Raw genomic sequence first — 27982 nt, forward strand, 5'->3', positions numbered from 1 at the left:
TAACCAAGATTTCTTAAGGTGCCAGTAAACAAGTTCAACCTGCTCCTTAGGTTCATGTGGAGCATTTTCAACCCCATATCTATTCTATAAAAGTTGCCTCCGCTCCATTTAGCGACTCCATGTACATGAGCGAGATAACCGGTACAGTATCGCCGATACATTTTTTTCTGAAGCGATCATTACGTACTTTGTTCTTATACAAAATCGAATGCAAATCTAAAAGGCATTAGAATAGGACTCGTGTTTTTTCCACCTAATCAAGTCCCCCGTGGCTACAAAAGCCCATACAAATTCTTTACTCATGTGCAATCCGCTGAGCCTGCCCAAGTTAACATTCTTTTCACTCACAGGTAGAACATTAGGCACAGTGTTCATACCTGATACTGTGTGAATATGTGGAGTAGCAAACCTGGAATCACGGAGAAGTATTGAAACAGCTGATGTAGTTTTATTTTTGAACAAAGCGTTAATTTTCATCAACTCGAGCTTCCTGTTTTCTGATTGGGCCGAAGAGTTCACCATATTATTTTCCCCCAACTTCAAATGCACGGAAGTCTGCGGTTGTAATTGCTGCAAAGAAGTCGATGACGAGCCTTGATTAATTATTTCAAGAAGAGATAAGTGGTTGTTCGTATTGTTCATCGAAACTAGCGTGTTGCTCGATCTATTTGCCAACTTCTTCTTTCTTGAATCTAGACTTGGTTCGACAGAGGAGTTTGAAAAACCCCGTTGCATTTGGAACTTGGGGGTGCCTATATAACTTGCACTTGCGACATGAGCGTGTCTTTTCACCTTCCGGAGAGCTCTAGGCTGAAACTCGTAGAACCTTATATAGCCGTCATCACTTGCAGTCCCAATGGTATAGCTCAACGAAGAGTTCAAACCGTTGGAGCCAATCACAATTCCTTTTATCCACGATTTAGCACCTTGCAATCTTGTCACAAGTTTCAATAACCCGGATTCGCTTGGAGATGAAAAAAAGTTCAAGAATTGAAACTCAAAAATGGAAACAATATCATCCTCCCCACCGACTGCTATGTATTTCCCATCTGGGGTGAACTCGGTCACTAACAAACCAGCGTAGTATGAAGGTACAATATCAGTTATGGTTTCGGTTAGTAGATCAAAAATCCGGAGTAAACCATCATCTGATGTCAATGCTACAACGTTGTGAAAAATTGGATGAATCGTTACATGTGTGATGGGTTTTTTGGAGAATTTGTAGTGAGCCACCGGATTTGCGCTTTGATTTTGTTGCGTTTTCAAACTCCTGACAGTTCTCATATGTCTTTCTTTAATTTGGACAGTAGGTTGGTAAGCAGATTCAGGGTCTTCCAAATTGCGGCTAAATGTTAGGACTTCACCATCTGCAAAGCCGGCTATTGCAAACTTACCGCATTTTGACCATTGGAGGGATGTAATTAAGCCGCTTTTTATCTTTCCGTTTTTGTTCCACCTTGAATATTTCATGCGAAGCGGATTTAGCCACAAAATATCTCCAGTAGCAAACCCGAAAAGTATATCCAGATTCTTTTCACCTGATGTTGTTGTGTACTCGAAAGAAGTAAAGCACGTGATTATACCGTTAGAGAGAATCAGTCTCAAGCACGGTGAGTCAATTTCAATTTCCCGTGGATTTTGATCTAATGCTATGATATTAAGCACTCTGCCGTGGACAGAAATCAGGAGAGATTCTGCATTGCTCATCTTCTTCATGTAATTGTCACAGGTTGCGATACGCTCGATGAAAGCTGAACTGTTTCTGTTCAAACTGGTTTTCGGCTGCTTATTATTCAGATCAACATTGCCTTTCGTATTCCTAGTTTTTCCAAAAAGCTTGTTGCTCAACGTGTTAGGCGCTTCATGAGATGCATTGTCTTTCGTGAAATTGACTATGCTCGAAATACATCCTGGGGTTAGATGAACAGGTTTGTAGCTATCCGATACTAAAGGATTCAAAAGGGAACCTACTAGCAATATCTCAGTCTTTCCATCGGACTGAGCTGCTATCAGTTCTTTCGGGACATTCAATGGAGGCTTGTCTATCTGGTTAGATGACTGTGCACCCGTACTCGAGTGAAATTTCCGGAGATAATATTCTGTGAATTTCGATAAAGCGGCGTATGTGAACGGATCAGACGGAGACAAAGGAGTCCTTGCTATTCGTAAAGCGACATCGGGTTCATAGACAGAATTCAAGCACGTGAATCTGAATTCCTCTTTATCAACACAAAAGACGGTATTCGGGTCTGTTATCTGAACAGGATATATGCTAGAAGCCAAGAACTGTGAATAAATCACCGGTTTTGGGTTGTATCTGGAAAGGTCTGGAGGAATATACATTGTCAATGTCAAAGAGCTGAATGTTTCTTCTCAAACGAGTAACTCAACAATTTTAGGCACAAATTCTCCCACAGGCCTCCGATTCTGTAATAAATCTCTGTAACGCTCTCCGTCCAGCGAACACAATTGAAACTTCGCATTTATCCGCGTTGAGCGATAGGTAGTGGAACATGCTTCGCTGAAAGTGTGGAGAAAAAAAAAGCCCGATTCTACTTGTTTCCGGTTTCTCTCTGGGTTGAAACTCTGCCTGGCCGTACTAATCTCGAGTGACTGCTGTGAAGGGGGAGTAGCTACATCTTTGTTGTACAACCATCTGGTTATGTTTCTTCTTGTGCATGCAAAGCCGATGTAGTGTTACACCAGCATTTGTTTGAGGTAGTGCAATTTAAGGAGGCGCTCTGCTCCTGTAATTTTTGTGTAGGCAAGCGCACAACAAAGATGGTGTTGTAGGAGTCTACTAAAAACATTCAAATATGTGCCATGTTATCAGAATTTGACCATTTGACTTTTAGAAAGCTGAATAATTGATTCTTGATTATGGCCAGTAAGTGTCCAGTGGTATCTCAAGTAGCTGTAAGTGATGATAAAAAAGTCTTCCAAGTTAAAACAATCATGATTTATTCGAGTATTTTTGGATTAATAAAAAATAATTAATGAAGAACATTTTTCATATAAATGAAAAGCTCATTTTTTTTGTTTATTTGTAGTTATAACTAACTTACTTCAGACAAATAGCTATTGATTAGTGTATGTTGCCTCTTCTATCGTATTTAGGATATTTTGTGAAGGAAGATAGTGGCGGGAACAGATATATAGCTGAATTACGTAATTATTCGGTGAACTTAGAATCAATTTGGGATGATTAAAATTTTATTCCTTATTTGGTTACATACTAGCCTTCTGCTCAATTTTCCCCTAGTAGTAGTAAGGGTATCTACACATATTTTCACACGATAATCATGTCCGACAAGAAACTACAACTATATGATTATGACTCTGAGAAAAAACTGTCAGAAACAGCTTCAAAGACAAAAGATGCACTAAACAAAATTCTTTCACGAAAACTTCATAATGACAAAGTAACCACGTTGGCCAGCACATCAACCAACAGTGATACATCATACTTGCAGTATACATCTGCACAGCTTGCAAATCTAACAAATGACGAAGGCTTGAATGCCCCAAAGCGGAGGATAATCAAAATAACAGATGAAAAGGTCGACCCAATGCTTCCTCAGAAGTTTCGCATCAGAAAAGCCCCCGATGGTCCACCTGCCGACGGATTTGCACCAGTTTTGCATGATGAGACTAGTACTGAAAAACTAACGAAAGCAGATCAGAAAAAATGGCAAATTGCACCTTCTGTATCCAACTGGAAAAACAATCAGGGTTTTATCATTGGAATTGAAAATAGACTTCAGAACTCCAATACTCCAAATAAATTAACTGAACAAGATATCAATAAAAGTACACAGAGATTCTCAGCATTGAGTGATGCGTTGAAAAATGCAGAGCAGAAGGCTAAAGAAGACTTAAAGACAAGGGCTAACTGGAGGAAACGTCTGGAGAGTGAAGAAATCGCACGAACTCAAGAACGTCTGGGGAGACTTGCTGAAGAAGCAAGAAATTCTCGTAAAACAGCACAAGAGACTATAACTGATTTTTCTATTGTATCAGCAAACGATAATCTGAGCAGAAAAGGGCAAGAAGAGGACAGCTCTCTTTCAGATAAGCTACAACGGCGTGCAGAACGTAGAAGAAGAGCAGAGGAAGAACTCAAATCAGAGAAGCTCAGCACAAAGCAAAAAATCAGAAAGCTGGCAAAGGAGCAGGGCCGTGAAATTAGTGAGCGTGTTGTGCTTGGTGTTTCGGAAGCACTGCGAAAGAAGCAAAAAGAAAGTGTTTACGATTCAGAGTTGTATCTCAGAACATCCCATTCAGCAAAAGGGAAACCTACCGACGACCTCTACGATAAACCTTTATTTTCACAGGAGACAGCGCTCGGCGATATATATCGTTCAAGGAACATGTCAGGCCACAAAGGATTGGGTAGCACTAATGATACTGAACCTCAATCAACCTCTGTTAATTTTGTGAGGGATTCAGATGCCGAAAAAAAAAGGGAATAATATACTACGTTGTGTAATCTATAGAAAGTCTGAAGTTTGAGTCTCAGACGAATAATGTACATTGGACCTAATCATAGGTTTATAAATTGAATAGTGGTGAGCTACTGCCTTTCGCACCGGTTTTTAACGTTGTGCGGAGTTCAACATAATGTTTTTTTTTTCAGCTACATCCAAACTGAAATCGTTTGTCCCATAATCATAACTGACTATCTATTTTGGTCTTTGTATATATAGCAGCAATGAATCATCACAAGGTGGCAATTGTTGGTGCTGGAATATCGGGTCTTGCAGCTGCTCAGTTACTTTCTGAGAAAAATGTCGATTTTATTGTTTTAGAGGCAAGAGATAGAGTAGGAGGAAGAATACAAACATGCCGGGAAGGGCTGACACCGTATGACTTGGGTGCTTCATGGGCACACGACACATTGACCAATCCGCTTTTTGATAAGATATTGAATGAATTGGATGGAGCTGAGAAAGATCGTTATGGTTTATATTACGATGACCAGCGACCACTATATTTTGGCTCAAAAGTAGGGCCATACTACCTTGACATTCATAAAATCGAACAAGTGGTTAAGGAGCTCGAGAAGTACATTGAGCTTGAATACTTTGAAGACATAGACAAGTCCGATGTTTCGTTGTATGAAATTGTTGTACAATATCTTAAAAAGCAAGGCAGAATGCTTACCGAAGAGCAGGTGCTATATGCTCCGCAATTGGTGAGACATCTTGAGTTATGGCATGGTATTGGTTGGAAAGAAATGAGTTCTAAGTTTGGTTTGGTTGACAACGTAGGTAGAAACTGCTTATTCAAAGAAGGGTATGATAAGGTAGTTACAGACATTGTCTCTTCTCTGGATGAGAATAGACTTATCAAGGAGGCAATAGTGACAAAAATAGATCGTTCCAAACCTTCAATTAGAATAGAATTATCAGAAGGCTCAGAAATTACTGCTGACTGGATTATTTGTACTATTCCACAGAGCATACTTCAGCTAAAAAGTGGTGAAAAAGGTGCCATAGAATGGGTACCTCCTCTTCCGAATAGAATCAAAGAATCCTTGGGTAACATGAGTTGGGGAAAACTAGGAAAGATCATTTTTGAGTTCGATGAACCGTGGTGGGGCCATCATAATGTTGACCGGTTTGTAGCTTTGGCAGATCCAGATCCTTATCTTGTCAGTTTTTGGGAAGCTTTGAAGTCAAAAGCTACTCTGAACCTTAGTACACACATAAATCAGCCGAAGGCTCTTCCCGATTCATGGGATTTCCCAGTCTTGATGCTCAATTTACAGAAGATTGCCGACGTTCCTGCATTGTTGTGCTTTACTCAAGGTGATCTTACGGAATACTTGGAACGAAATCCGGAGCAAGCGTGGGACTATATGCGTCCAATAATAACCAAGCTCGCACATCACAGCCTAGAAGGCCCATCTAGTTTAGACGCTGAAAATATCAAACCTACAAAGACATTTGTTTCAAATTGGACTATAGATCCATTTTCAAGGGGCTCGTATGCTGCCTGCAAACCTGGTAACGACCCTACAGATCTCGTCATCCAACTATCTAGAGGTATGAACAATGTTCGTTTTGCTGGTGAGCACACGATATTAGATGGAGCAGGTGCGGTTCATGGTGCATGGATGAGTGGTAGACGTGAAGCCCGTAATATCTTGATCAAGGAGGGTATTATCGAAGGAGAAATTGAAGAGTGGTAAAAACTGTTTATGGATATTAGATAGAATTTAACGTTGTTCTTTTGTGACTACTATTCACAGGAACGCTTATATGGTGGAAACACTAGAGGTAAACTGTTGTAAACTGTTTCATTTGATTAAAATATAAAGCAGCATTTTATTGATTAAGCTATAAACAAATCCATGGCCCCATTTTAATAGGAGAGTAGCCAACGGCTTCTATAATTTCTTCTCCTCACTAATTGTTTTTAGTTAAGTAAATTGTATTTATTTTACAAGAATGTCTCATTGAGATAGTTTTAATTATTCCACGTTTGAAATGGCATTCTGTGCCAATGACGTGCTAGTGATTAAGCAAAGTTCGTATCGTTTCATCCTGTGAATTCACAGAAGCTGGATGACCATCTGTGGAAGGGTTAAGCGTCTTATATCCGTTCCCCTCTTGTATGAAATCGTGTGCATTATCTATATGACATGCATACATGTTGTTATGATATCGCATCCATTGTTCTCTGTCAGGTACTGATTCCTTCACCAAGTGGTTCGAATCAGCGCTATTGTTACTCGCATTTATTCGAGCTTCCATCAGGTTTGAAGGAAACGGGTTTTTGAGATATTCCTCAGACTCAGACGCAGACATTACAGCCGGAGTTGAACGTGAGGAAGATGTTGGAGAATTAGCATAGAGCGGGAACTGTGATGCTAAGAGCTGTATCTCTTGCGGGCTAGATCTTTCTCCTTCGGCTATGCATACCCCATCAGAAATTCGGATACCATTGATTATGCCATGCTCAATACAATTGTAACAACAACATTGGTCTGGCTCGCAATAGCATTCATCCATCTCGGTATTTGGTGAGTTATTTTCCTCAGGGATTCCCAAGGGGTTTTGTCGTGATTCTTCTATTACCTGACTTCCCAAAACCTTCAAAAATGTTTGCTCAAACAAAGGAACAGAGGATGGCTGCATCTCGACTTTCCCATAAGGCCTTATCCCATGTATCTCTTTATGCGAAGTGTTATCAGCTGAACTAGGGGCATCATTAATGGGAAATGGATATTCCTCAAACTGTTGTTTAACTGTCAAGCTGGAATTTCTATATTTGCCATGCTCTGTACAATCTGGACAAGCACATGACTCCGCTTCACAAGAACATGATCCGGGAACAGTACACGATTCAGCAATATACAAGTCATATAATAGACTGTTGGAAATATCAGGCAGAGTTGAATTTGGCATCTCCGTACTCCCATTATTAGATGTAGAAGAGTAAGACGGCGCAGAGACAAATTCAAACGCATTTGCAGAAGACCTAATAATATTGCTAGGATATTCGAACTCACTCGAGCCAGGAGAAAACTGGCCTAAATCATCAACATCAACCTTCTGCTTCAAAGAAGAAAAATTAGGATCAATAATATTAACCTCGGGCGTAATTCTGTTTGCTGACTTTTTGTCAATGGATAATTTGTTTGGCTTGTTCATAGACAGTTGAAATTGGTAAACAAATGGTGTATTATTTGTATCAGCAGAGTTTCCGTCTTTACCCAAGTTTAGCTGCTTGAGCTCAGTGATGTTTTTATTGCTGCAACAGGAGGAATTAGGGGTATGTTTGGTGGGATAAACGACACTGCGAATAAGCTCCTCTTTGATCCGCTTATCCCTACAAGAGTACATCTTTTTGTTTTTGGAAACTTTCTGTATAATGTCCAAACCCACTTTGCTATTGGGTATCTCCACAACCGGATCCAATAATCGAAGAGAGTCCTTTTCGACGTTGTAAACTTGACGTTTGGAAGCTTTGAGCACATAAACAGGACTTGAATGCTTTTTGCAACTTGAGGAAGCAGCACCAGTAGCACAACAGGAACAGTTGGTTTTGACAGAGGGATTCTCAGAAACTTTCTTTACCTCTTTTAAATTCACTGGTTCCTTTGAAGCGCAACAACTCTGAGTCGAGGATGACTTCGAGTTTGGTTTATGACAGCATGATGCTTCACGCTTTTCAACTCTCTTGGCTGCCAAAAGGTTATTTCCTGGATTTTTTTCCTTATCAAGTACCTTTTTTTTTTCATCTTCATCTTGTATCTCTTCGGCGAAAATTGCAATACGCTGGAAAGAATCAGTCAAAGGCCTGCCTCTGGACCGTACTAGCACAAGCGGTCGTTTTATATGTTTGCAGGTTGAAGATCGATGTCCTCTGATACACTGCTGGCAAGCATACTTCTCACCATCCACTAGAATCATGGAGAATGGAAGCAATCAGCACCTCTGTTTGATTTCAAAGTATGAGTAATGCAATACTCTGTACTGCTATGAACCAAAGCAGGGGACGTTTGAGTACTTTCTCAAAAACGCTGATATGAAAACAGAGCTATAGTAAGCCATGCCTTTATTGTTCTACCACTATCAGCTCTTACCGAAACTTTAGCAGCTGAATGGAAAGTCCTTGAGTACAGGGCAGAGATGAAGTATTCAATTCCCTAATTTGGAACCGAGAAGGGACATAATTTGCTCACTTTAAACTCTCCCAAAATCACGTGACCAGATTCAATCACTGTTTACGTCATCGGAGAAGATGTGGGACGGCAACACAGAGTACCCAAAGATGATAAGCGGGAGCTGGTTCCAACTTGCTTCTCACCCGATCGGAGTAGCTTAAAAGCCTGCATCGCCGTCACCGACCCTTTTTCCTGTTCACACCAAACTTTAATTCCGATTTCTCCTTATAGGTAGCCGGTCAAGCCATGTTTGCTAATCCAACGGGCGTGTCATTTTTTTCTTTGTTACGTAAATTTCGTCGGATTTAGGCGAGAGGGTCGCTGAATTAACCCTTTAGGGAAAATTCTCCGAGTTTTCATGAACTCCGCTATTTATGGAGGAAAACATGAAGACGATAAAACATGACTTGCTTCCTTCCAAACAACAACCACTGTTTTTCAACTCTACATATCTACCGCTGTACATGCAGCCACAAATAAGAGTGCAAAGTATGGTAGAGATGAAAGCCCAGACGAAAAAAAAGAGAAGAACTCCGATGTCCTGCATCAGGTGCCGTCAGAAGAAGATAAAATGTGATCGCACAAAGCCCATCTGCTTACGATGTATTAACTCTAACACCAAATGCGAATATGATTCACCATTGCTTTGGTCAGATACGTCGGAGATAAACTTGAAACGGGGAAAGAACAATGCCATTACCTTTGTTTCCTCCCTAGACTATCCAAGTAAGAAATCCGAAAGCACATCAATCCCTCGGTTAAATGTGACTCAGAATGTTTTGACCTTCGACAAAGCTGAAACTACTGAGGATCCGAATAACTTTACACTGGCAGCCACTGAATGGTCGCAGCAAATGCCACCCCCTCTATCACTTCCAACTCCTACATCTCTCAATGAAAATATGATAAAAGAGGGTCCCGTATCTGAAAGCGCATTAGTCAGTAAACTTACAGAGAGGGAATACTTGAAAAAGCGCTTGTTGGAGCTTGAGAAGGACATCACAAAAGCTTCCGACTGCTTTTCGATGGTGATAGGTGATAATAATGAGAACCTAACTGTTTTCAGAAGCAAGCGTGATTCACGATTCATGTGCTTGGGCACTTTTGTTAATACTAGTGTTTGGAAACGTGATCCATTGATGTGTAATTTTTTCAAAAAGTTTTTTTCTAAGAAGAAAAACTCTAAATACCATGCCACATCCATTAAAAGAAATAACATTGTTCAGAAATACTGTTCAGACTCTAGCAAAAACTGTCCATCATTCAAACTCTTTGAATTTTTAAATACGCAATTGACAACCAAAAAGCAAGAAGCAAAATTTTTGGATAAGCCGAAGTTCATTCAACAGATTGAGCAGATACTTCCACCCTGCGATGTAATACAATTTCACATCGAACATTTCATGAAATACCTATACCCGTTCATACCGGTCGTCGATGAGCACATTTTTCGAATGAATATCTCCAAAATTTTACAGTATCCCACTCTGAGTGATGTGCCAGAAAATTCGACTGGTGTCAAGGTCTGCATAAATTCAAAGTCAGATGGTCTGAGGATTTCGATTCTCCTTTTGATGATGCGTCTCTCATATCTTTCAGTTTTTCTTGAAATTGAATTGACGAATCGAAATCCTTCATTTCCTGAGCAACGTATTCTAGCTTACCCCATTGGACCTGCTATTGTGTCTCTAATTCAATATGCATTGCAAAATACTAATTTTTTAAGAAAGACGTCCGCTGAAACCTTGCAGTTGCTCCTATTGTATAGGTTTTACCAAGTCCGAACATGCGAAGATGGTGATGGGTTCATGGGATCTGATGGCACCGTAATGACAGGTTTGATAGTTGCAACCGCTAAGGCTGTAGGGCTTGATCAGCATTTTGATGAAAACATATTCACACAAGGCACTCCTGCAGAAGAGAAGTACAACCATCTCCCCAAAAATAAGCTAGCCAAGATGGAAGAAAATGGTATACTAGACCAAAATAAGTTTCTTCCTCCTGAGCTTCAAATGAACTTGTTGACTCGAGGCCCTAGAGTATTCAATCAACTGTGGAAGAAACTGTGGTGGGCATCCCTACAGAGCGATTTGAATCACTCCATGATTTATGGATCGGCTCCCCAATTTGATCACGATCCTGAAAAAAACAGAACAGGTAAGGCAGTTTATGATCCCGGATTTGCCAGTGTACAAAACACCGAAATTGAAAGGTTATCTGTTAGCATCTTAAAACAGTTCTCATGCGTGAACCACCAGCTATACCAGTTATTGGAAATGTTACACAGCTTCAAACGTAGACCAACAGTAGATGAAGTTGAGGCTAAAATGAATGAAATTCTCAATGCATGTCATACAGCTTATGATACTTTGAACAATGAGAAATACATTTCCTCTGTGGCTATTGCATCCGTGAATGTTAATAACGCTATATCTAAACTAGAAATTTATGGCTGTATGATGAGCATTGAATACAGTTTATTATTACATTGTGAACAACTGGGATTAAAGGAGGAAAGTGGGAACAGAAGTAAAACACTTGGATTTGCGAATGTGAGGTTCTCTAAGCTATTCCCACAAATCCTATCTAACTGGATCACCGCCATTGAGGACCTTTTTTTCATATGGCAGAAGTTGTTTGGTTATGTAATCTTCAAAGCCGAGGGAGATGAGCATGGATCAGACCTGGATGGCGAGTTTGCACCGTATTTAATGTTGTTGGTGCCTGTTATCAATATTGTTTTTGTGAAATTGATTTCGGTTTTGTTTTACGTGGCAATAAGGTTGTTGGTTATCCACTATCAAATCCGACATCGGATTATCCTAATGGAACTTACTACGACTAATACGATAAAGATGGACGAGTATGTCAAACTGTACAAGCATATCGTTGTTTTGTTTAAGTCGCTCATAGTGCTGGAAGGAAAACTAAGCAGGTATTGGTATTCAGCATTGCGGGCGTTCACAATAGCTAAAAAGTTTGTTGAATGGTTTGAATTTCAGGAGAAATGGCTCTTCACATTTACACCAACTTCCTCGGAAATTAATGCCCACCAGGATGACGCAGAAAAGGGTTACAACCTTGATTCGATTATCGGAGATGCTGAAAGTAAAGCGACTGGACGTAAGAGCTTAGAGTATTTTTTGCATATTGACACCACGACTATTCTGGAGCTGAATTCGAGGTTAGATGGGATCGAGGAAAGGAACGGATTGAAAAATATACACTCTGCATATGTCGCCATTTTTCCAAAACATGAAGATAAAGTCAAACGAGCCAATACTGAAAACAACAATGCAGCATTCCACACCATGAGTAATACCAAATCAATGTTGGAGGATTTGCTCAGTCCGAGTTTGGGCGACGAGCATCTATCGGAGCAGACAGATTCGGATGCCAAGAGTACGGGGCCAAACTCGGAGACATTGAATTTTTTGGAGTCGTTGGAGACAGACGATATAGATGGTATTTCCGGATGGTTCAACCACACTGCGTTGCTTGAGTCGTTGGATTTCGACACTTTCAAGCACGACTTTGATAACTTTATCTAAAGCGCTAAAACAAATTACTTGGTCAGATATACATACGTAGGCATACCTCTATAATAACCACGAAACCTATAAAAGGGTGAACCCAAGTGTCCTCCTCGTTCAAACCATCAAAATCTATGCCTTTTTCGACTTGTACCCCTCTGATTCGGGGGTGTACACGCCTTGCAGGATGCTGAGCTCTAGCAGCTGTCTTCTTTTCTCCTCCTCTTCCTGTCGGATGATGTTTTCAAAACGGATGACTTCTCGCTCGGTATGGAACGCTGCTGCCGAGGCGATCCAGATAGTGTGGTAGAAGACTCTTATGCGGAAGCCGAACGCTCTGTAGAGCGGGAAGCGCCAGCGGATGAACAACTCGGAGGGGATGGAAATCAAGGCCCCGTAGAGCCCCCCGACGACGGTTGACTTCAGGATCACGCTCTGTAGACGACTCATGTGCTCTCTCGAGGTGTGGTGCATGTTCTGGTTAGAAAACGATCCACCAAAAACTGTGTCATTGTAGCTCGCAAGCTTCTTTGCGTCGTCCGCAGCCTCGGAGTGTTCGTTGTCGGCAGCCATGGGATGTGTGTTGTGTATGCAGGTGTGAGATCAAGATGCGGAGGAAGCGGAGTGAGCTGGGAGAGATGGAATGGAGTGAAAAATTCGGAAGAACCACCTCTGGCCGAATCGAGCACTATCAATCATGTCATTATCGCTAGCAAAAGGAAGAGCACAATAGGTCCCCCAAAACCCGGCTGACGACGGCTGACGTTACGTAAGCGCGGCGATCAAATCCCGACCGTCACGAAAGCGACACCAGCAGGACATACACGTACTGTGATTAGAGATGGGGATATCTTATCTATATGCTGGCGCTGTATACATGGCTCACGGGGCCGGTGGCTTGAGACCGAGCGATTCAAAAACGTGCTGCTCGACGGTCTTGTTGTAACTGTCTCTGTTGTACCTCCACAGCTTGGCGGCGTCGACGTTGGCCGGCGAGTTCGGGTTCGGGTCGGCGATCATCGACGACACCGACAAGAGGATCTTCTCAATGCTCTGCAGCGGGCCCCAGCGCTCGTCCGCAGACTCGTAGTTGAGCGGGTCGTTCCCCGGCTCGTGCAAGATCGAAATGCACACCTTTCCGTCCTTGTACACGTTCGGGTGCAGCAGCGGCGTCACAAACTTCATCGTTGGCGGCGACAACGGGTAGTCCCTCGGGAAGTCCAGTCTCGCCTCGAACACGCCGAACTCGTACGGCGTGTCCTCGGGCCCCGTGATGACGCAACGCCAGTGGAAGAGGTCGTCGTCGCTTATCGGACACGCAATGATGCCCTCCACAGGGTTCTCGACAAGCTCCCGCAGCTCGCGGAGGAGACGCTTGTGTGCGGTCGTGTAGTTCCCTTTTGGTGGCATGATCTGATGGCTGGCCAACTCGCTTTGTTGCCCACACCGTTCTCATGCCCCGCCTTGTCTCAACAACACCAGTACGTCCTTCACCTCGTCTCTGCCTGTCAGCACCGGCGGGCCCGCACCGCACAGCCCACACCCCGGCTTTTTGGCCTTTTTTCTCTCCGCCCCGGGGGAACGCAACGGCCCAGCGACGGGCCGGCAGAGATAGAGAAGCACCCCACGGTCCGACAGGGAGACACATAAGGCCTGCGATTGTCGTCTTAGCTGGTTCTTGTGCCGCAACATACGACGGCGACTGCGAGAAAGGCGTAAAAGCAGCAACAACGCCACCACCTCTGGTGTTACCTTTCTTCTCTCCCGGTTGGAACCTCCGCTGCGACACGCTGCCCCAGACAAACCCGATTTTTGCTACACCATCTCCGGGGTACCCCACTATCACCAGCTTTAAGGTCCAGGAACACCCGTATAGGCATGAGTGACAACCAGAGCTTGAGCGGTCAAGCAGTGCCAAAAGCCGCAGGGTTGGCTAGTGGTCCAGACGCCAATGCCGGCATACTGGAGAAGAACCCGACCGACATCACCTCGATATTGAACCCGTCACGCTCCACGGCGCATCTGACCACGCTGGGGGACAGTCTCAGTCCAGGCACAAAACCGGCAGACCTCCAGCCTCTTCATGAGAGCAGCAACGAGGCAGAGGATGCTGCTGACAACGACAACGACGACGGCGACGCTGCGGAGGACGACAATGACAATGACAATGACAACGACCACGACAACGACCACGACAACGATAACGACGAAGAGGATGAAGATGAGGACGATAACGGCCGTCGAAATGGCCAGGAAGAGAACGATCTTATGCAGACGGGCAAGAAGCATCATGCAAGGCTACCTCCCCGGAAACGGTCGAAAGTCTCGAGAGCGTGCGACGAGTGCAGAAGGAAGAAGGTGCGGTGCAATGCGGTGTTCGACATGAATTCCAACTCTATAGTCAAAATATGCACCAATTGCGAGAAAAACAACGACTCGTGCATGTTCACAAGAGTGCCGCTTAAACGGGGTCCGAACAAGGGCTACACGAAGAAGTCTTCATCTTCGTCGTCAATAAATTCGTCTCATACCAAGCCAAAAAACTCCAAGAGGCTGTCGCTGGATTCGCCAGAAATGCCACCGAGCCCGACCTTTTTTAATCCGTCCGGTCATCCAGACACAGAGATGCTTAGAATTGATTCTAACGCCTCTATCAGGAGCAACAGCAACAGAAACAGCACTCTGTCGCAATTTGTGCCTCCCCCTCCACCGCACCCCGCCAGCTCTGTCCAGCCACCGTATAACAACCAGCAGGTCATTTTACCACCCTTGAACTCCATACCATTTTCCGACAAACTGTCCGATCCTAATAATCAACAAGCTATTTTCTGGAAAGTCCCCACCGAGATGCCAAGTCTACCTCCGAATTTGGGCTCGCATGCCAGAAAAGGATCAGTGGACTCCACCCATTCTTCGTTGAGCTCAGCATCTTCAATATCATCTGTTACGAGAAATTCCTTGTTGTTCAGCACAGGCCTCAACAGAGAAGCCAAGTCTCTAGTCAACGCTGGTGTTGAGAATTCGGATTCTGAGGACGAGTTTTTAGCCACTACTTCAGGCCGTTTATCAAGATCAACATTTCAGGTCCCATTCACCTTACAGAGCAGATCTCCAAGAGTGTCCTTCACAAGCGATAAAGAACAACGCTCTAGCGCTTCATCCATCATGGCACCCAACTCGATCTCTTCTCCTACTGCTCGTGTGGCGAGCCCAAGATTCGAATCTATTCAACCTAGGTCCAGCAGCCAAAATAATCCAAATTTCAGATCAACGGAATACAAAGATTCACTTTATTCACTATTAGATAACTACTATGCCAACCTGTATCCGCAATACCCATTGCTCCCTAACCCAGAGATCATGAAGATGTCAATAGGGTCCATAATTGACAACTCTGATTTTTTCACCATTATTGAGTTATTTTCTGCATCGCTTCACTTCATCAATGTTATCACAAGCTCCACAAATTCAACCCCAGTACAGACATATTCATCTAGTCCAAGCGAACCGCCTTCTTCAATGGCGGTCAGATTTAGAGAGATCACAAGAGCGTTCGAGGTTATTGCATCTATGTACTTATCCAAGTCGCTAATATATCAGTCTGTGCCGGGGAAGATCCTGTTTACCTCCACATTATTGTTGCTTAATTATGCAGTTGTCCTGTCTGGTTACGATTATTCACTGGGATTTGGGATTGCTTTTTCATACTTCAATGATTGGCTGATTTTCAAAGAAGGATATGATAGTCCATGTTTTGCCAATTTAATCCAACTAGTGGTTTTGGATGCTTTGCATACTCTATACTATGGGTTGCCAAGGAGCTCCACCGTTTGCTTTGCTATTAATACAGATTTTATTAAAATTCTTTTACAAGAAATTAGCTTCACTCCTGGAGTTGATTTGGAGTGGCTCTCTGTCGGATTACATCTCGTTGTCTTGAGTAACAACCTCCAAGAGCTAGATTCTCTGAACAAATTAGAGACAATTGTTATTACTGGAACAGAATACAAGTTTATGTCAATCATTAAACTTTATTACGAACTATACGTATACTGTAGTCATTTGAATGCGGAATTGCAACGCATTATATCCGCCCATAACGAGCAAAGTGACTCAGACGTTTCTTTGACGGATGATTTCAAAAGATTCATATACAATGTGGAGTTGAATTTATCTAAGTTATGCAAGAAACTAACGAATTTGATTGATGAGCAGCTGGATGATATTGAAATGACAAAACCTAATCCTATGGTTGTGGTGGTGCTTGTCAGATGTACCCATATTTCAATCAACACTCAAATATTTGTCAGATCGATAATTCATTTGAACGAAGTGCTAGATTTCAGTCACAGCAAATCGAACTTCAACTTTTCCTCCAATGCTCAGGCGAGGAGACATGAAAACAGAAGTGGTAGTGACAGTTCAATCAATTCATTTGGGAGCCTCAGTGGCAGTGGCGGAAACAATTCGATTACTGACTTTTCCAGCGTGATCGGCGATTGCAACCGGAGATTTGCTAAGCTCAATGAAAACGTTGCAAGCAATCTCAACCGGTCCCAAAACATTAAGCAGACGCATCAGCATGCACGCGATATAGTAAACATGCTTATCAACTCAAAGAAGCCCGAGATCGTTGTTCCTCGGACCACCCTGCACAGCAGCAAAGGAGGGGTGGATTACTCTGTTGTAATCCAGAACTGGGTTCGGTTGGTAAACATTTTCTTTTCGGGAGAGATTACCAAAGAGGGTATCAACGGATGGAGTAATGTTTAGGGAGAAATGTCTTTTTTTTTGGTCATGTCATGTATTGTATAATATATTCATCATGAAGCAAATGATTTTTCGGGATGTTATAGATATCGTCGCACGACACTGGCACCGGTTAGATTTATGGAATTGGTAAATTAAAGTTCACTATACACTATATGCTATACAGATGCTATACAAATGTAAAATTGGGAGGAGTTCACGACACATACTGAACGGAGAAAGAAAGAGGGAATACTGTTGAAATTAAAAAACATGCATGGAAATAAATCAGTCATAATATGGCTAATGATAAGTCCAGTAAGCTCCGGCACCCTGCTTATAACAGACGGGTGCTGTTGGCTTTGCCAGTGAAGTTGGTGCCCTTTTCCGGGTTCACAAAGCCTTCATTTCCCTCGATGTCCAACAACTTGTTTCTTGGCTCAGAGTCGTCCTTAGTGATGTCGGTGCCCTGGGCCAGCTCCTCCGCCTGTTCGTTGGAGATGGTGTGGGTCATCAAGTTTCTGTTCGGAGTCTCTTCGGAGTATTCCAGGCCCGGGTTGTTTTTCTTGCCCAGGACCTCGGCGCCCTGCTCGTTGGAGATGGTGTCCATCATGCGGTTCCGTGGGGTGTCGTCCGCGTCGACGCCAAACTGTTCCTGGTTGTTCTCCGTGTACAACATCCGGTTCTTGTTGGAGCTGTCATTGTGGAACTTGGCCTTTATCTTGTCTAAGAAACCCATCGTGCGTCTTGGTATATATTTATCCTTTAGTGTTTTATCCTTTAGTGTAACTGCAAAAGAAATCAGTCTGGATAAAGAGGAAGAATAGAAGGAAGGGAGGAGATGAAAAGAAAGAAGATGAAAAGAGAGAAAGGCAGATAGGAGCGATACAAGAGCTACAAAGGTCACGGGAGTCTTCCGGACAACGTCTTAACTCAACGTAGGGCCGCCACCGCATGGGCGGACATCGCCTACGCTACGGTGACAGCAATGCCCCCGCCCGCCTGAAGCACATCGTCCGGTATTTATACCGTCCTGCCGGCCTGCTGATGTCTCCTGTCAGCCCCCTCCGTGCGGATGGTGACAGCCGTCACCCTATGTCCCAAACAGCACAAAAAGAATTTGGGGCAGACCAGCATGCAGGGCGGCATGTATGAGGCAGGCAGGCAGGCAGCAAGCACGGCTCCGGCGCCAGACCGTTCCCCGGACGGAGTACGTAGCGGGGTATGCAGCAGCGGCGGGGAGCGAAGGCGTGGGGCGTGGGGCGTGCCGGCAGCGAGGGCTGCCGTGGCATGAATCGTTCGGAAGTGGCTCGCGGCTGTGATTGGCCAGAGAAGAAACGGGGCAAGCAAACGGGGCAGACGGGGCAGAGGGGCAAATGACGAGGAAGAAGGAAAACACATGAAGCAGGAGGAACAGAGGCATGACGGTGAAGGCGACGGGAAACACGTATAGACTGGTGCTGAGGACGCCTGCAACAGTGGGTGCCAGCTGCCACAGCAGCAGCAAGGACAGCGTCAGCAGCAGCAGCAGCAGCAGCAGCAGCAACAACAAGGACGGCGGTCTTGTGCTGCCACTCAGAGGAGTTATCTTCGACATGGACGGAACGCTGACACGTCCGCAAACGTGGATGTTTGGCGAGATGCGTAGACAGTTGCAGGTGCCCGCCGGCGTGGACATTCTCGACCATGTGGCTTCGCTGGCGACCGTGGAGGCCCAGACGGAGGCAGAGGCGAAGTTGCAGGCGATCGAGGAGAAGGCAATGCGGGAGCAAGAGCCCACCAAGGGCCTGCAGCGGGCATTCGCCATGCTCTCCGAGCGGGGGGTGTACACGTCGATTTGCACGAGAAACGTGGCGAAGCCCGTGGGCGATTTCTGCGGGAAGTTCTTGCAGTGTGACCCCTTCGACGGAGACGGGAGAAGTAGAATTGTCACAGGACCGGTGGTGACACGGGAGTTTAAGCCGCCAAAGCCAGCGCCCGAGCCATTGCTGCACATCATCTCCGCGTGGGGGGTGGCGCCGCAACAGGTGCTCATGGTGGGCGACTCCCGGGACGACATGGACGCCGGCTTGGCTGCCGGTTGTGCAGTCGTGCTCCTACGCCACGAAGACAACTCCCACGTCGAGACCGCCTACCTCGAGAAGAACGCCTCCTCGAAACTGGACGCGGTTGTGTCTGACCTGGACCACCTCTCAATGCTTCTGCAGGCAGGACTCACGGTGACCCCTAACAAGGGAGGGCCTGTAGGCGACGTGGGCCCGGCGGGCCCGGCCGACCCTGCGGACAATTGAATCGTTACATTACTCTTTATACGTGTATATGCTGATCTACTTTGCACTGCACCCTAGCGGACAATAAAGTCTCCCGCCGCGGTCGTATACTTGACACCCTTGAACGGCTTCGCCTTGGCGCCGCCGGAGATCACCTTGATGCCCTGGACCTTGATGCCGCTCGGAACACTTCCGTGATGCTTGTAGTGAACCCGCAGGAACCGTGGCGACACGTGTCCCCTGGTACCACTGACCTTCTTTCTCGTGGCAGTAGAAGCGGCGGATGTTCCGTCACTTTCGGAGTTCTCTTCGCCACTCTTGGCGTCAGCGTCAATGCAGCCTCTCAACGTGAATACACCGCCGACCACAACATCCGAATCCAGCTTCCACTCGTAGCTGCCCTGTATCGTGCGAGTGACTGTGCCTGTACTGCTGCGTAAGACTTTGAGGTCATAGGGCCTGCCATTGCCGTCCTGATCATGCGATTGATTGGCGCCGTACCCAGTCGAACCCGCAATCTGTCGGTTCATCAAGGCGTTGCTGGTGCTGCCGTTATTGGAAGCGGAAATGTTTCTGGCCATACCTTCCTTTCTCTCCCCGTCTCCGCCCATATCTAGACTTGTGCTTGTCGGTAAGAACAGCTCAATCACCAGGTCCTGCACATCCTTAATATTAGATTGGCTGCTGGTCTTCCCGTTCGAGGAGCTTATGCCAAACCCAGTGTTCAATCCACACCCGGTGTGCACAACCACCTCAAACTCGTTTGCATTGACACCTAACCCGGAATGTAGCTCGACGTTGATCAAACCGCAGAATTTGTTGAGGTCCAGACCGCCTTTGCTTATAGCATGGAGCTCCATCAAGTCGATGTTGTACGTCAGCAACTTGGACTTTTCCTGCGGTGGTACAAGTTGTATCACCTTGCTGTTGGAATTTTTCCAAACTTGCCTATTGATACCCCGATGCAAAGAAGGATAGCAGTCATCGAGCGAAATGTTGTTTGAATAGGATGTAAACGGAACCCCGAGCTGGACTTCAATGGTAGGGTCCCCGACAAGCGAAGTCGTCAAGTCCATGTGGCCGTGAATCGACGCTCTAGTGAGAGACACTTCGCTGCTATCGTATGAAGGGTTGTAGTTGTTCGTTGAATAAGTTGAATATTTTCTGTAGTTCTTATTCTTTTTCGGCGAAATTATCAAATCTATCGTTTCGTATATGTCCACAAAAATCTCATTTTGGGCTGTCTTGACATTCGCCTTTCTCCAGGGCGTTTTATTTCCTGATCTCTCAAGTATTGTCGAATAGACAAATCCCGAACCGTTCGCTGGTGCCTGGATGTTCAGATCGTTTCTCAGGTTTGAGATTGATCCGCTCTTGATATTCGAAATTGAGGACGCAGCCGTGTTCTGAATCTGTTTCGTTGCTGACACAATCTTGTCGATCACACTCCCGTTGGGCAACAGTTCTCTAAGCTGATTCATATCGATGATGAATGGCACCGATGCATCTAGCAGTTCCTGCAAAAGCATTATTATGCGGTGGGCATTGAGCTGCACTTTGTGGCTTGAAAGCGTGACTGTTTGTAGCATCAGCTTGATTGCCTGGGAGAAAACATCCAAGAAACTGATGTATTGCAAAGGATTAGGCGAGTTTGCAATTAGTGAAGGTGCTGGTAGTCCAGTGGGTGCCCGTGGTGCTGCACTTTCGTGCGACCTCAAAGACGTCTGCTCATCTTCTTCAAGGTGGCCATTTTCAGAAGAGTTGATCTCATTATCGTTCTCACTAACCTCATTTTCTTCTTCTTCTTCTTCTTCTTCTTCATCACTTAATGGGCTATACTCTCCGCGAGAGTGCATATTGGAACCATCTGCAGTGGATCCGGCATTTTTTGTCAACGCATAATCCTCTCCGTCGTCCTCTTCTGCCTCTTCATGGTCTTCGGCCTCGTCGGCCTCGTCGTCAGACACAACTTCTAGAAATTCCTGCGGCGCTGTTCCTAGTGTGAGAAAGTAAAGCCCGTCAATCTTGCACCACGAGACAAGCCAGTCACTGTCCAGTTTGAAAACCGGATCTAGCGTCACATAGTCACTGGTGGTCCCGTGAAGAGTGCTACCTGCGGTAGAGAGGTTTAGCATCGAGGGACTTGAGTCAAAGATCTCGTTTGTACTGAACTCTGTGGAAATGTCGACGCCGCATTTCGAAAGAAGCTCCCGTTTTGCAATCAGTAACTGGCTACGCACATAGTCAAAAGATGGCACCTCCGGCTTGAGTGTGTGATGCAGGATGGGAAACTGGGTCTGATCAAGAATAAAAATGGCATCCACAAAGCCCATTGCTAATTGCTATGCTATGCTTGCAGTGCAATGTAGTGCTGTGCAGTGCTGTCTGTCACTACTTTTTTCACCTTTGCCTACCTCATGCTTCCAGCGTATCTCTCCGGACTCTTGTGCACCTGTGGTGAAATTCATGTAACTTACACGGCTAGCCTTTCTCTGGTGTACGGACGCCCTCTTTTCTCGGCCCTCTGCCCCAGCTCTTTGGCACGCGCAGTTAGGACAAAAACGTGAAAGGCACCGCAAACGCGGTTGCTCGCCCGCCGAGAGCAGGAATATAAAGAGAAATGTTTCCCCCGTTTTACATTTTGCGCTGCTCGGCGGAGGCGCATCGCGAGAGGGAAAGCGGTCGCGACAGGCGTTCTGCAACACTTCCAGCATCAGAGCCCACACAGCACCTGGACCAGCTAGCACCATGTCTCGATTGGACAGATTGGTGACGATATTGGAGACGGGATCGACTCCGTTTGTGAGAAACACGGCGGCAGACCAGTTGGCGGACCTTGCGAAACAGCACCCGCACGACATACTCAACCTCGTGTCGAGAGTGTACCCGTTTCTATTCCACAAGAAATGGGAGACGAGAATATCGGCTGCACGAGCCTTCGGAGGCATCATTGCACATGTTCCCGAGTGGGATCCGAACGCGAGCAATGGCGAAAGTGTTCAGGAAAGTCAGAATGGTGATCTGCGAGAAGAGAGCCCGCAGGATGAAGAAGGGAACAGTGTATTGCACGACGAATCTTGCTCAGAGTTGGCAAAGATCAAGAAGGAAGAGGATGAGGAGTACGAGGCGAAGTTGAAGAAGATACTTGACACGGACGAGTACGAAGCCATACTTGTATCGTTCAAAGACTGGAACTTGTCTGAGATACTCTCGTCCGGCTGCACGCTTTTATCCACTTCTGACCAGAACTATGACACGTTCAAATCTCTTGGAAACGACAACTCTTTAGATCCAGACACCAGAATGAAAATGGTAGAATTTACCAAGAAGATAGGCTTTGGCGAAACATTGGCAGGAGTTAAGTCGGAGATCAAGAGCGAGGCTGAAGTTAAGTCGGAAGGACAGCAGCAGTCGATTAAGTCGCCAAAAGTCTCCGCACGAATGCGTGCCTTAGCAAAAAGAAAGGCTAAGTTAGGTAACTCCAAGTCCATTCCAGTCGATATAACACAAAGCACGATATCACAGCAGCTATCGCGAAATAACTCCGAGGTGTCTTCTAACCCACAATCATCTGCACCTGTTCCGGATGTAGATATAACTTCACAGCAAAATGGAACCAAGTTGGTCATTGAAAATAAACCCTTGCAAGAAACAGTCTCCTCATTTGCTAAATTCGCTGACCATGTCTGGATACTTCAAGGTGTCTACGAGTTGCTCATCAAATCTTTATTTTCTCCCAATTGGGAAGTCCGTCATGGATCGACTTTAGGTCTACGTGAGATGATGAAATTCAAATTTCTTGCCGATTCTGCTGGCCGTGTCGCAGGGAAGTCCAAATCAGTGAACGACATGAGAAATTCGAGCACGCTGGAGGATTTGGTCGTGCGTCTATTAGCAATATTTGCCATGGACCGATTTGGCGATTATATTTCCGATACGGTGGTTGCTCCTGTGCGAGAAAATGCTGCTCAAGTTTTAGCTGCTGTGCTGAGGCAGGTTAATGATTCCCTTGAAAGTAATATCTTCAAGTGTTTGTGTGACCTCATAAAACAAGAAAACGTTTTAAAACCATGCTGGGAGGCCAAACATGGTGGGTTACTTGGCTTACGTTATTTCGTGTCAATTAAACCAGAACTCGTGATAGATAACTCGAATATGTTACTTGAAACAACAAATCTAGTAATCAACTGTTTGCGGAAAAGTGAAAACGATATAGACCGTGATGATGATGTGCAAACTGTTGCTTCAGCAATTTTGCTACCAATTACTTCCAAGTTTGTTGTGCTACAAAAAGGTCTGGTTAAGGAATTACTCTATGTTCTTTGGGGATGTTTGGTTGATCTCAAAGATGACTTGGCAGCAGCTACAGGCTCTGTAATGGATTTGTTGGGACGACTTTGTAATGAAACAGCAGTTTTTGAAATATTACATGAAATGTCAAGTAACGAAGCTGACGATTGGAATTTTGCAAAGCTTGTTCCAAGATTATACCCATTCCTACGTCATAGTTTAGCCAGTGTGAGAAAATCAGTTTTGACAACTTTATTATCTTTCATTCATATCCCGGACCCCTCAATGCATAGTTGGATCAACGGTCAAATTATTCGCTTGATATTTCAAAATCTGTTGATGGAAAGAAACGAAGATGTTTTGAATTTATCTACAACAGTCTATGATGAACTCATTAACTTTTTGGTAAAAACGGGTGTATCACTTGAAGACGCTTTCGAGCAACATATCGCTCCATTGCTTGATCTAATGGTAACACCTATTGGTTTACCTAGATTCAATTACTCAATGAATCCACGCAACATTTTACGTCCGTCGGGCCAATCCATGTCATTATCGGATATCCAGCTAACCGGTATCAATTACAAAAAGGGAATTTTTTCCAACATATCAAATAATAGTAATAACGATCAAAAGGATGAGAAGAAAAGAAAGAGAAAACAAAACGGCGATAACATTGTTTCTGATAATGGTAATGGTCATAGTGACAGCAACACCAGTAATAGCAGTAACGGAACGTTTGGTATACCTCAGTCTGAATACGATCTCCATATCAATATAGATGCTCCAATTATCAATTGTGATGTTACTCTTGTACCCCTCGAAACCATTTATCTCACTAGGTTGATTTCTGCACGTGCAATGGGGAGAACAATATCTAGATTTTCAAATGAAGAAGTCGTTATATCTTTTTTCACAGTCCTACAAAAAAAATTACAGAGTAATTTTATAACACCCCGTCTTCTATCGTGTTGGATAATCAGTGAGTTTTTCTCATCAGTTGTAAAAGAAGGGAAAATGAGCAATGTAAACTACTCCCTAATATCTCAATCCATAAGTCCTGTGTTGATGGAGCTTTTGACCACACCCACTTCTTCTCTACCATTCTTTAGAGAAATTGTTCCTTTGTTGCGTAGTACAAGGTCTCATTCAGCTTACTTACTTAGCTTGTTTAGAGAACAGGCCCATCTATCATCGTTCAAGTTGAAAAGCTTGGCAGTTTTAGTGACTGGCGAAGTTGATGCTGGACCAGGTGCATTCTCAATCTCCGATGCTAATGATCTAGTCAACGTTTGGTACGGTAATGCATACAAATCATTAAGTGCAGCTGTTAGAATCTCCACAGGGAAGGCTTTAGAATCTGCACGAGATAGAGTAAAAACTAGCATTGTTGAAGTTGAAGATGAGTATGAGAGTAGACTTTATTCCGTCAATTCTTCAATTGCTGGTGCTTACATTCGCTGTACAGTTTTTGACGGTGACGGAGCTTTACCTAAAAAGTTGAACCCAATCATTCGTTCTTTGATGGATGGTGTTAAACTTACGAATAGCAACCTGATTCAAAAATACGTTTCAAAAGATGTTGCATATTTGATCAGCAGATTGATTCAAGAGAATAGAAATAATATTGCAGAAAAAATTGTTAAAAACTTATGTGGATTTTTGTGTGTTGATCCCGCTGAAGTTCCTGAATATTCCCCTAATAAAGACTACGATGGAATCTTGAGTTTAGTAAGAGAGGGAAGAGATGCCAACATCTTAGAGGAAACAGCTGTTGTCGAAGACAACAAGATTGGAAGTGGTGCTGGATCAATTGATTTTGAAATCAAAGGAGCTGTGATCAAAAGAAAGGGAGGAATGGTAACACTTGAAGCTCTTATTAAGTTGTTTGGTGATGAACTATTTGTCAAACTTCCAAAATTCAAAGCTATGATGATTGAGCCAATGAATAATTTGAATAAAAACATTTCTGAACTAAGTGCCAAAGAAGGTCAAGAAATCATTGATTCATTCGAGTTGAACAAGACTGTATTCCCATGGATAGATAGTAAGCTTAAAGATGAGATCCTATCCAATGTTGATGTGATTCTCAAAGGGTTGAACTCTAAAGAATCTGTCTTTCGTTATGCTTCATCAAAGTGCTTTGCCAGCATTGTAGATTCTTGTCCTAATGTTGGTTTCGAACTTTTAGTTAAGAATATTTTACCAATGTTGAATAATCCACATGATGTTAGTGAAAGACAAGGTGCTGTTGAATGTATTTACCATGTTGTGCAGTTTATGGATTCCTCTATTCTGCCATATATTGTGTTCCTAATTGTTCCAATTTTAGGGCGCATGAGTGACTCTAATAGAGATATTAGATTGATTGCCACTGCAACTTTTGCACAAATTATAAAACTTGTTCCATTAGAATCAGGTATTCCTGATCCAGTTGATATGCCTGCAAGTTTATTGGAGGGTAGACAAAAGGAAAGAGAATTTTTAAGCCAAATGATGGATCCATCTAAGATTGAGCCTTTTGAGATGCCAGTCAGTATCAAAGCTACTTTGAGAAAATACCAACAGGAAGGTGTTAACTGGTTGTTTTTTTTGAACAAATATCACTTACATGGAATATTATGTGATGATATGGGACTCGGTAAGACTCTACAGACAATTTGTATGGTTGCAAGTGATCATCACATGAGATCTGAAAAGTTTGCTAAGGATAGATCAATTGAGAGTAGGAAATTACCATCTTTGATCGTTTGTCCCCCTTCGTTGACTGGTCATTGGGAACAAGAGTTTCAGCAATATGCTCCATTTATGAAGGTTATTGTTTATGCCGGTCCTCCCTCAGCCAGAGCACAGCTGAAGAAACAAATAGAAAATGGAGTCAAAGATGATATTGACATTGTTATTACTTCCTATGATATTGTAAGGAATGATGTTGACTTTGTTACTAAGTTTGATTACAACTATTGTGTTTTAGATGAGGGCCATATTATCAAGAATGCCAAATCGGTTCTTTCTAAATGTGTGAAGCAAGTGAAGGCAGAACACCGATTATTACTATCTGGTACACCTATTCAAAATAATGTTGTTGAGTTATGGAGTTTGTTTGATTTTTTGATGCCTGGATTTTTGGGTACTTATAAACAGTTCGATGCTAAGTTTGCGAAGCCTATTGCGTCATCGAGGAGAAACAAAGGTCAAAAGGAGCAAGAGAAAGGTGCCCTCGTTTTAGAAAGTTTACATAAACAAGTGCTACCTTTCATGTTGCGTCGGTTGAAGGAAGACGTTTTGGCCGATTTGCCCCCTAAGATTATTCAAGATTATTATTGCGAATTATCGAATCTTCAAAAACAATTATACAAGGATTTCATCAACAAACAAAAGAAGAGTATAGTCAAAGATATTGAAGAGACCACTGGCACAGGTGAAGATGAAGAAGACGTTAAAGGTGCCAAACAACATGTTTTCCAGGTGTTGCAATACATGAGGAAGTTATGTAATCATCCTTCATTAGTTTTGACCAAGAGTCACCCTCAATACAACGAGGTGTCTGCTTATTTGAAGAAATATAATATGAAGCTTGACGATATTGAGCATGCTCCTAAACTATTATCCTTAAAGAACTTATTGAAAGAATGTGGTATTGGGTTGATTGGGAATGAATCTACAGTTATTTCTCAGCATCGTGCTTTAGTGTTTTGCCAAATGAAGGATATGCTTGATATAGTTGAAAATGATTTACTCAAGAAAAATATGCCTAATGTGACCTATTTGAGAATGGATGGTTCTACTGATCCAAGGTACAGACAGAGTATTGTGAAACAATTCAACGAGGATCCGTCAATAGATCTATTACTTTTGACAACAAAAGTTGGCGGGTTGGGTTTGAACTTGACTGGTGCTGACACAGTTATTTTTGTGGAGCATGACTGGAACCCGATGAATGATTTGCAGGCTATGGATAGAGCGCATAGATTAGGGCAGAAGAGGGTCGTCAATGTGTATAGATTGATCACTAGGGATACGCTAGAGGAAAAGATTATGGGATTACAAAAATTCAAAATGAATATTGCCTCCAGTATTGTCAACCAACAAAATGCAGGTCTTGCATCTATGGATACACATCAATTACTTGATTTGTTTGATTCTGACAAGGTTGGAGGTGAGTCTACCGAAGGAGACAACAATGAGAAAGACAGTGAGGCTAGCAAGAAACAAAAGAAGATGAACGGGATTGACGATGTTACCGACGAAGGTGGGTTGGGTGGCAAGGCTGGCACCGCAGTGAAGGAGCTCGGAGAACTTTGGGACGAAAAGCAGTACGAAGAAGAATATAATTTGGATTCTTTTATACGTACGTTGAAATAGTGTAATACCACCATGTAAATAAATGTGTATATTTATTCGGTAATATAAAGATAAAACGGAATACTAAGAGATCGTCAGGATTTGGAAATTTTTAGGGCTTC

At 43.7% G+C, this 27982-nt stretch overlaps 12 protein-coding genes across 12 annotated transcripts; 7 read left to right on the forward strand and 5 right to left on the reverse strand.

The window, feature by feature from the left end:
* Nucleotides 1–216: 216 nt before the first annotated feature.
* Nucleotides 217–2343, reverse strand: PICMEDRAFT_70273 (hypothetical protein; the record flags this gene model as incomplete). The annotated part of the gene is made up of 1 exon (XM_019163599.1): nt 217–2343. One exon carries the CDS (start codon nt 2341–2343, stop codon nt 217–219), a length of 2127 nt encoding a protein of 708 aa, XP_019019766.1.
* A 939-nt stretch (nt 2344–3282) lies between these two features.
* PICMEDRAFT_14191 (hypothetical protein) lies at nt 3283–4582 on the forward strand. Its single transcript, XM_019160264.1, has one exon. The coding sequence runs from the start codon at nt 3303–3305 to the stop codon at nt 4470–4472; it is 1170 nt and encodes a 389-aa protein (XP_019019767.1). The 5' UTR covers nt 3283–3302; the 3' UTR covers nt 4473–4582.
* PICMEDRAFT_14192 (hypothetical protein) lies at nt 4577–6357 on the forward strand. The gene has a single exon (XM_019160265.1). It carries the CDS (start codon nt 4712–4714, stop codon nt 6191–6193), a length of 1482 nt encoding a protein of 493 aa, XP_019019768.1. The 5' UTR covers nt 4577–4711; the 3' UTR covers nt 6194–6357.
* Nucleotides 6358–6515: 158 nt separating this feature from the next.
* PICMEDRAFT_9184 (hypothetical protein) lies at nt 6516–8420 on the reverse strand (the record flags this gene model as incomplete). Its single annotated transcript, XM_019165074.1, has 1 exon — nt 6516–8420. One exon carries the CDS (start codon nt 8418–8420, stop codon nt 6516–6518), a length of 1905 nt encoding a protein of 634 aa, XP_019019769.1.
* A 564-nt stretch (nt 8421–8984) lies between these two features.
* Nucleotides 8985–10973, forward strand: PICMEDRAFT_66054 (hypothetical protein; the record flags this gene model as incomplete). The annotated part of the gene is made up of 2 exons (XM_019163490.1): nt 8985–10831; nt 10912–10973. Exons 1-2 carry the CDS (start codon nt 9049–9051, stop codon nt 10971–10973), a joined length of 1845 nt encoding a protein of 614 aa, XP_019019770.1. The 5' UTR covers nt 8985–9048.
* A 1366-nt stretch (nt 10974–12339) lies between these two features.
* On the reverse strand, nt 12340–12780 carry PICMEDRAFT_70278 (hypothetical protein; the record flags this gene model as incomplete). The annotated part of the gene is made up of 1 exon (XM_019163600.1): nt 12340–12780. The coding sequence occupies one exon, from the start codon at nt 12778–12780 to the stop codon at nt 12340–12342; it is 441 nt and encodes a 146-aa protein (XP_019019771.1).
* A 309-nt stretch (nt 12781–13089) lies between these two features.
* PICMEDRAFT_9187 (hypothetical protein) lies at nt 13090–13617 on the reverse strand (the record flags this gene model as incomplete). The annotated part of the gene is made up of 1 exon (XM_019165075.1): nt 13090–13617. The coding sequence occupies one exon, from the start codon at nt 13615–13617 to the stop codon at nt 13090–13092; it is 528 nt and encodes a 175-aa protein (XP_019019772.1).
* A 353-nt stretch (nt 13618–13970) lies between these two features.
* On the forward strand, nt 13971–17351 carry PICMEDRAFT_85366 (hypothetical protein). Its single transcript, XM_019165014.1, has one exon. It carries the CDS (start codon nt 14086–14088, stop codon nt 16978–16980), a length of 2895 nt encoding a protein of 964 aa, XP_019019773.1. The 5' UTR covers nt 13971–14085; the 3' UTR covers nt 16981–17351.
* PICMEDRAFT_85371 (hypothetical protein) lies at nt 17118–17916 on the forward strand. The gene has a single exon (XM_019165015.1). It carries the CDS (start codon nt 17256–17258, stop codon nt 17781–17783), a length of 528 nt encoding a protein of 175 aa, XP_019019774.1. The 5' UTR covers nt 17118–17255; the 3' UTR covers nt 17784–17916.
* Nucleotides 17917–18527: 611 nt separating this feature from the next.
* Nucleotides 18528–19142, forward strand: PICMEDRAFT_27166 (hypothetical protein; the record flags this gene model as incomplete). Its single annotated transcript, XM_019162483.1, has 1 exon — nt 18528–19142. A coding segment is annotated over one exon (615 nt), but the record flags the coding sequence as incomplete, so codon positions are not given.
* Nucleotides 19143–21031: 1889 nt separating this feature from the next.
* PICMEDRAFT_14196 (hypothetical protein) lies at nt 21032–21559 on the reverse strand (the record flags this gene model as incomplete). The annotated part of the gene is made up of 1 exon (XM_019160266.1): nt 21032–21559. A coding segment is annotated over one exon (503 nt), but the record flags the coding sequence as incomplete, so codon positions are not given.
* A 2156-nt stretch (nt 21560–23715) lies between these two features.
* PICMEDRAFT_14197 (hypothetical protein) lies at nt 23716–27965 on the forward strand. Its single transcript, XM_019160267.1, has one exon. The coding sequence runs from the start codon at nt 23802–23804 to the stop codon at nt 27879–27881; it is 4080 nt and encodes a 1359-aa protein (XP_019019777.1). The 5' UTR covers nt 23716–23801; the 3' UTR covers nt 27882–27965.
* Nucleotides 27966–27982: the final 17 nt, after the last annotated feature.

Source organism: Pichia membranifaciens (genome assembly GCF_001661235.1).
Source record: "Pichia membranifaciens NRRL Y-2026 unplaced genomic scaffold PICMEscaffold_1, whole genome shotgun sequence".
Lineage (NCBI taxonomy): Eukaryota > Fungi > Ascomycota > Pichiomycetes > Pichiales > Pichiaceae > Pichia > Pichia membranifaciens.

Coding starts and splice junctions, on each gene's coding strand:
- PICMEDRAFT_14192 (XM_019160265.1), top strand. CDS start 4,712: ATGAATCATCACAAGGTGGCAATTGTTGGTGCTGGAATATCGGGTCTT.
- PICMEDRAFT_14197 (XM_019160267.1), top strand. CDS start 23,802: ATGCATAGTTGGATCAACGGTCAAATTATTCGCTTGATATTTCAAAAT.
- PICMEDRAFT_14191 (XM_019160264.1), top strand. CDS start 3,303: ATGTCCGACAAGAAACTACAACTATATGATTATGACTCTGAGAAAAAA.
- PICMEDRAFT_85371 (XM_019165015.1), top strand. CDS start 17,256: ATGGCTAATGATAAGTCCAGTAAGCTCCGGCACCCTGCTTATAACAGA.
- PICMEDRAFT_85366 (XM_019165014.1), top strand. CDS start 14,086: ATGAGTGACAACCAGAGCTTGAGCGGTCAAGCAGTGCCAAAAGCCGCA.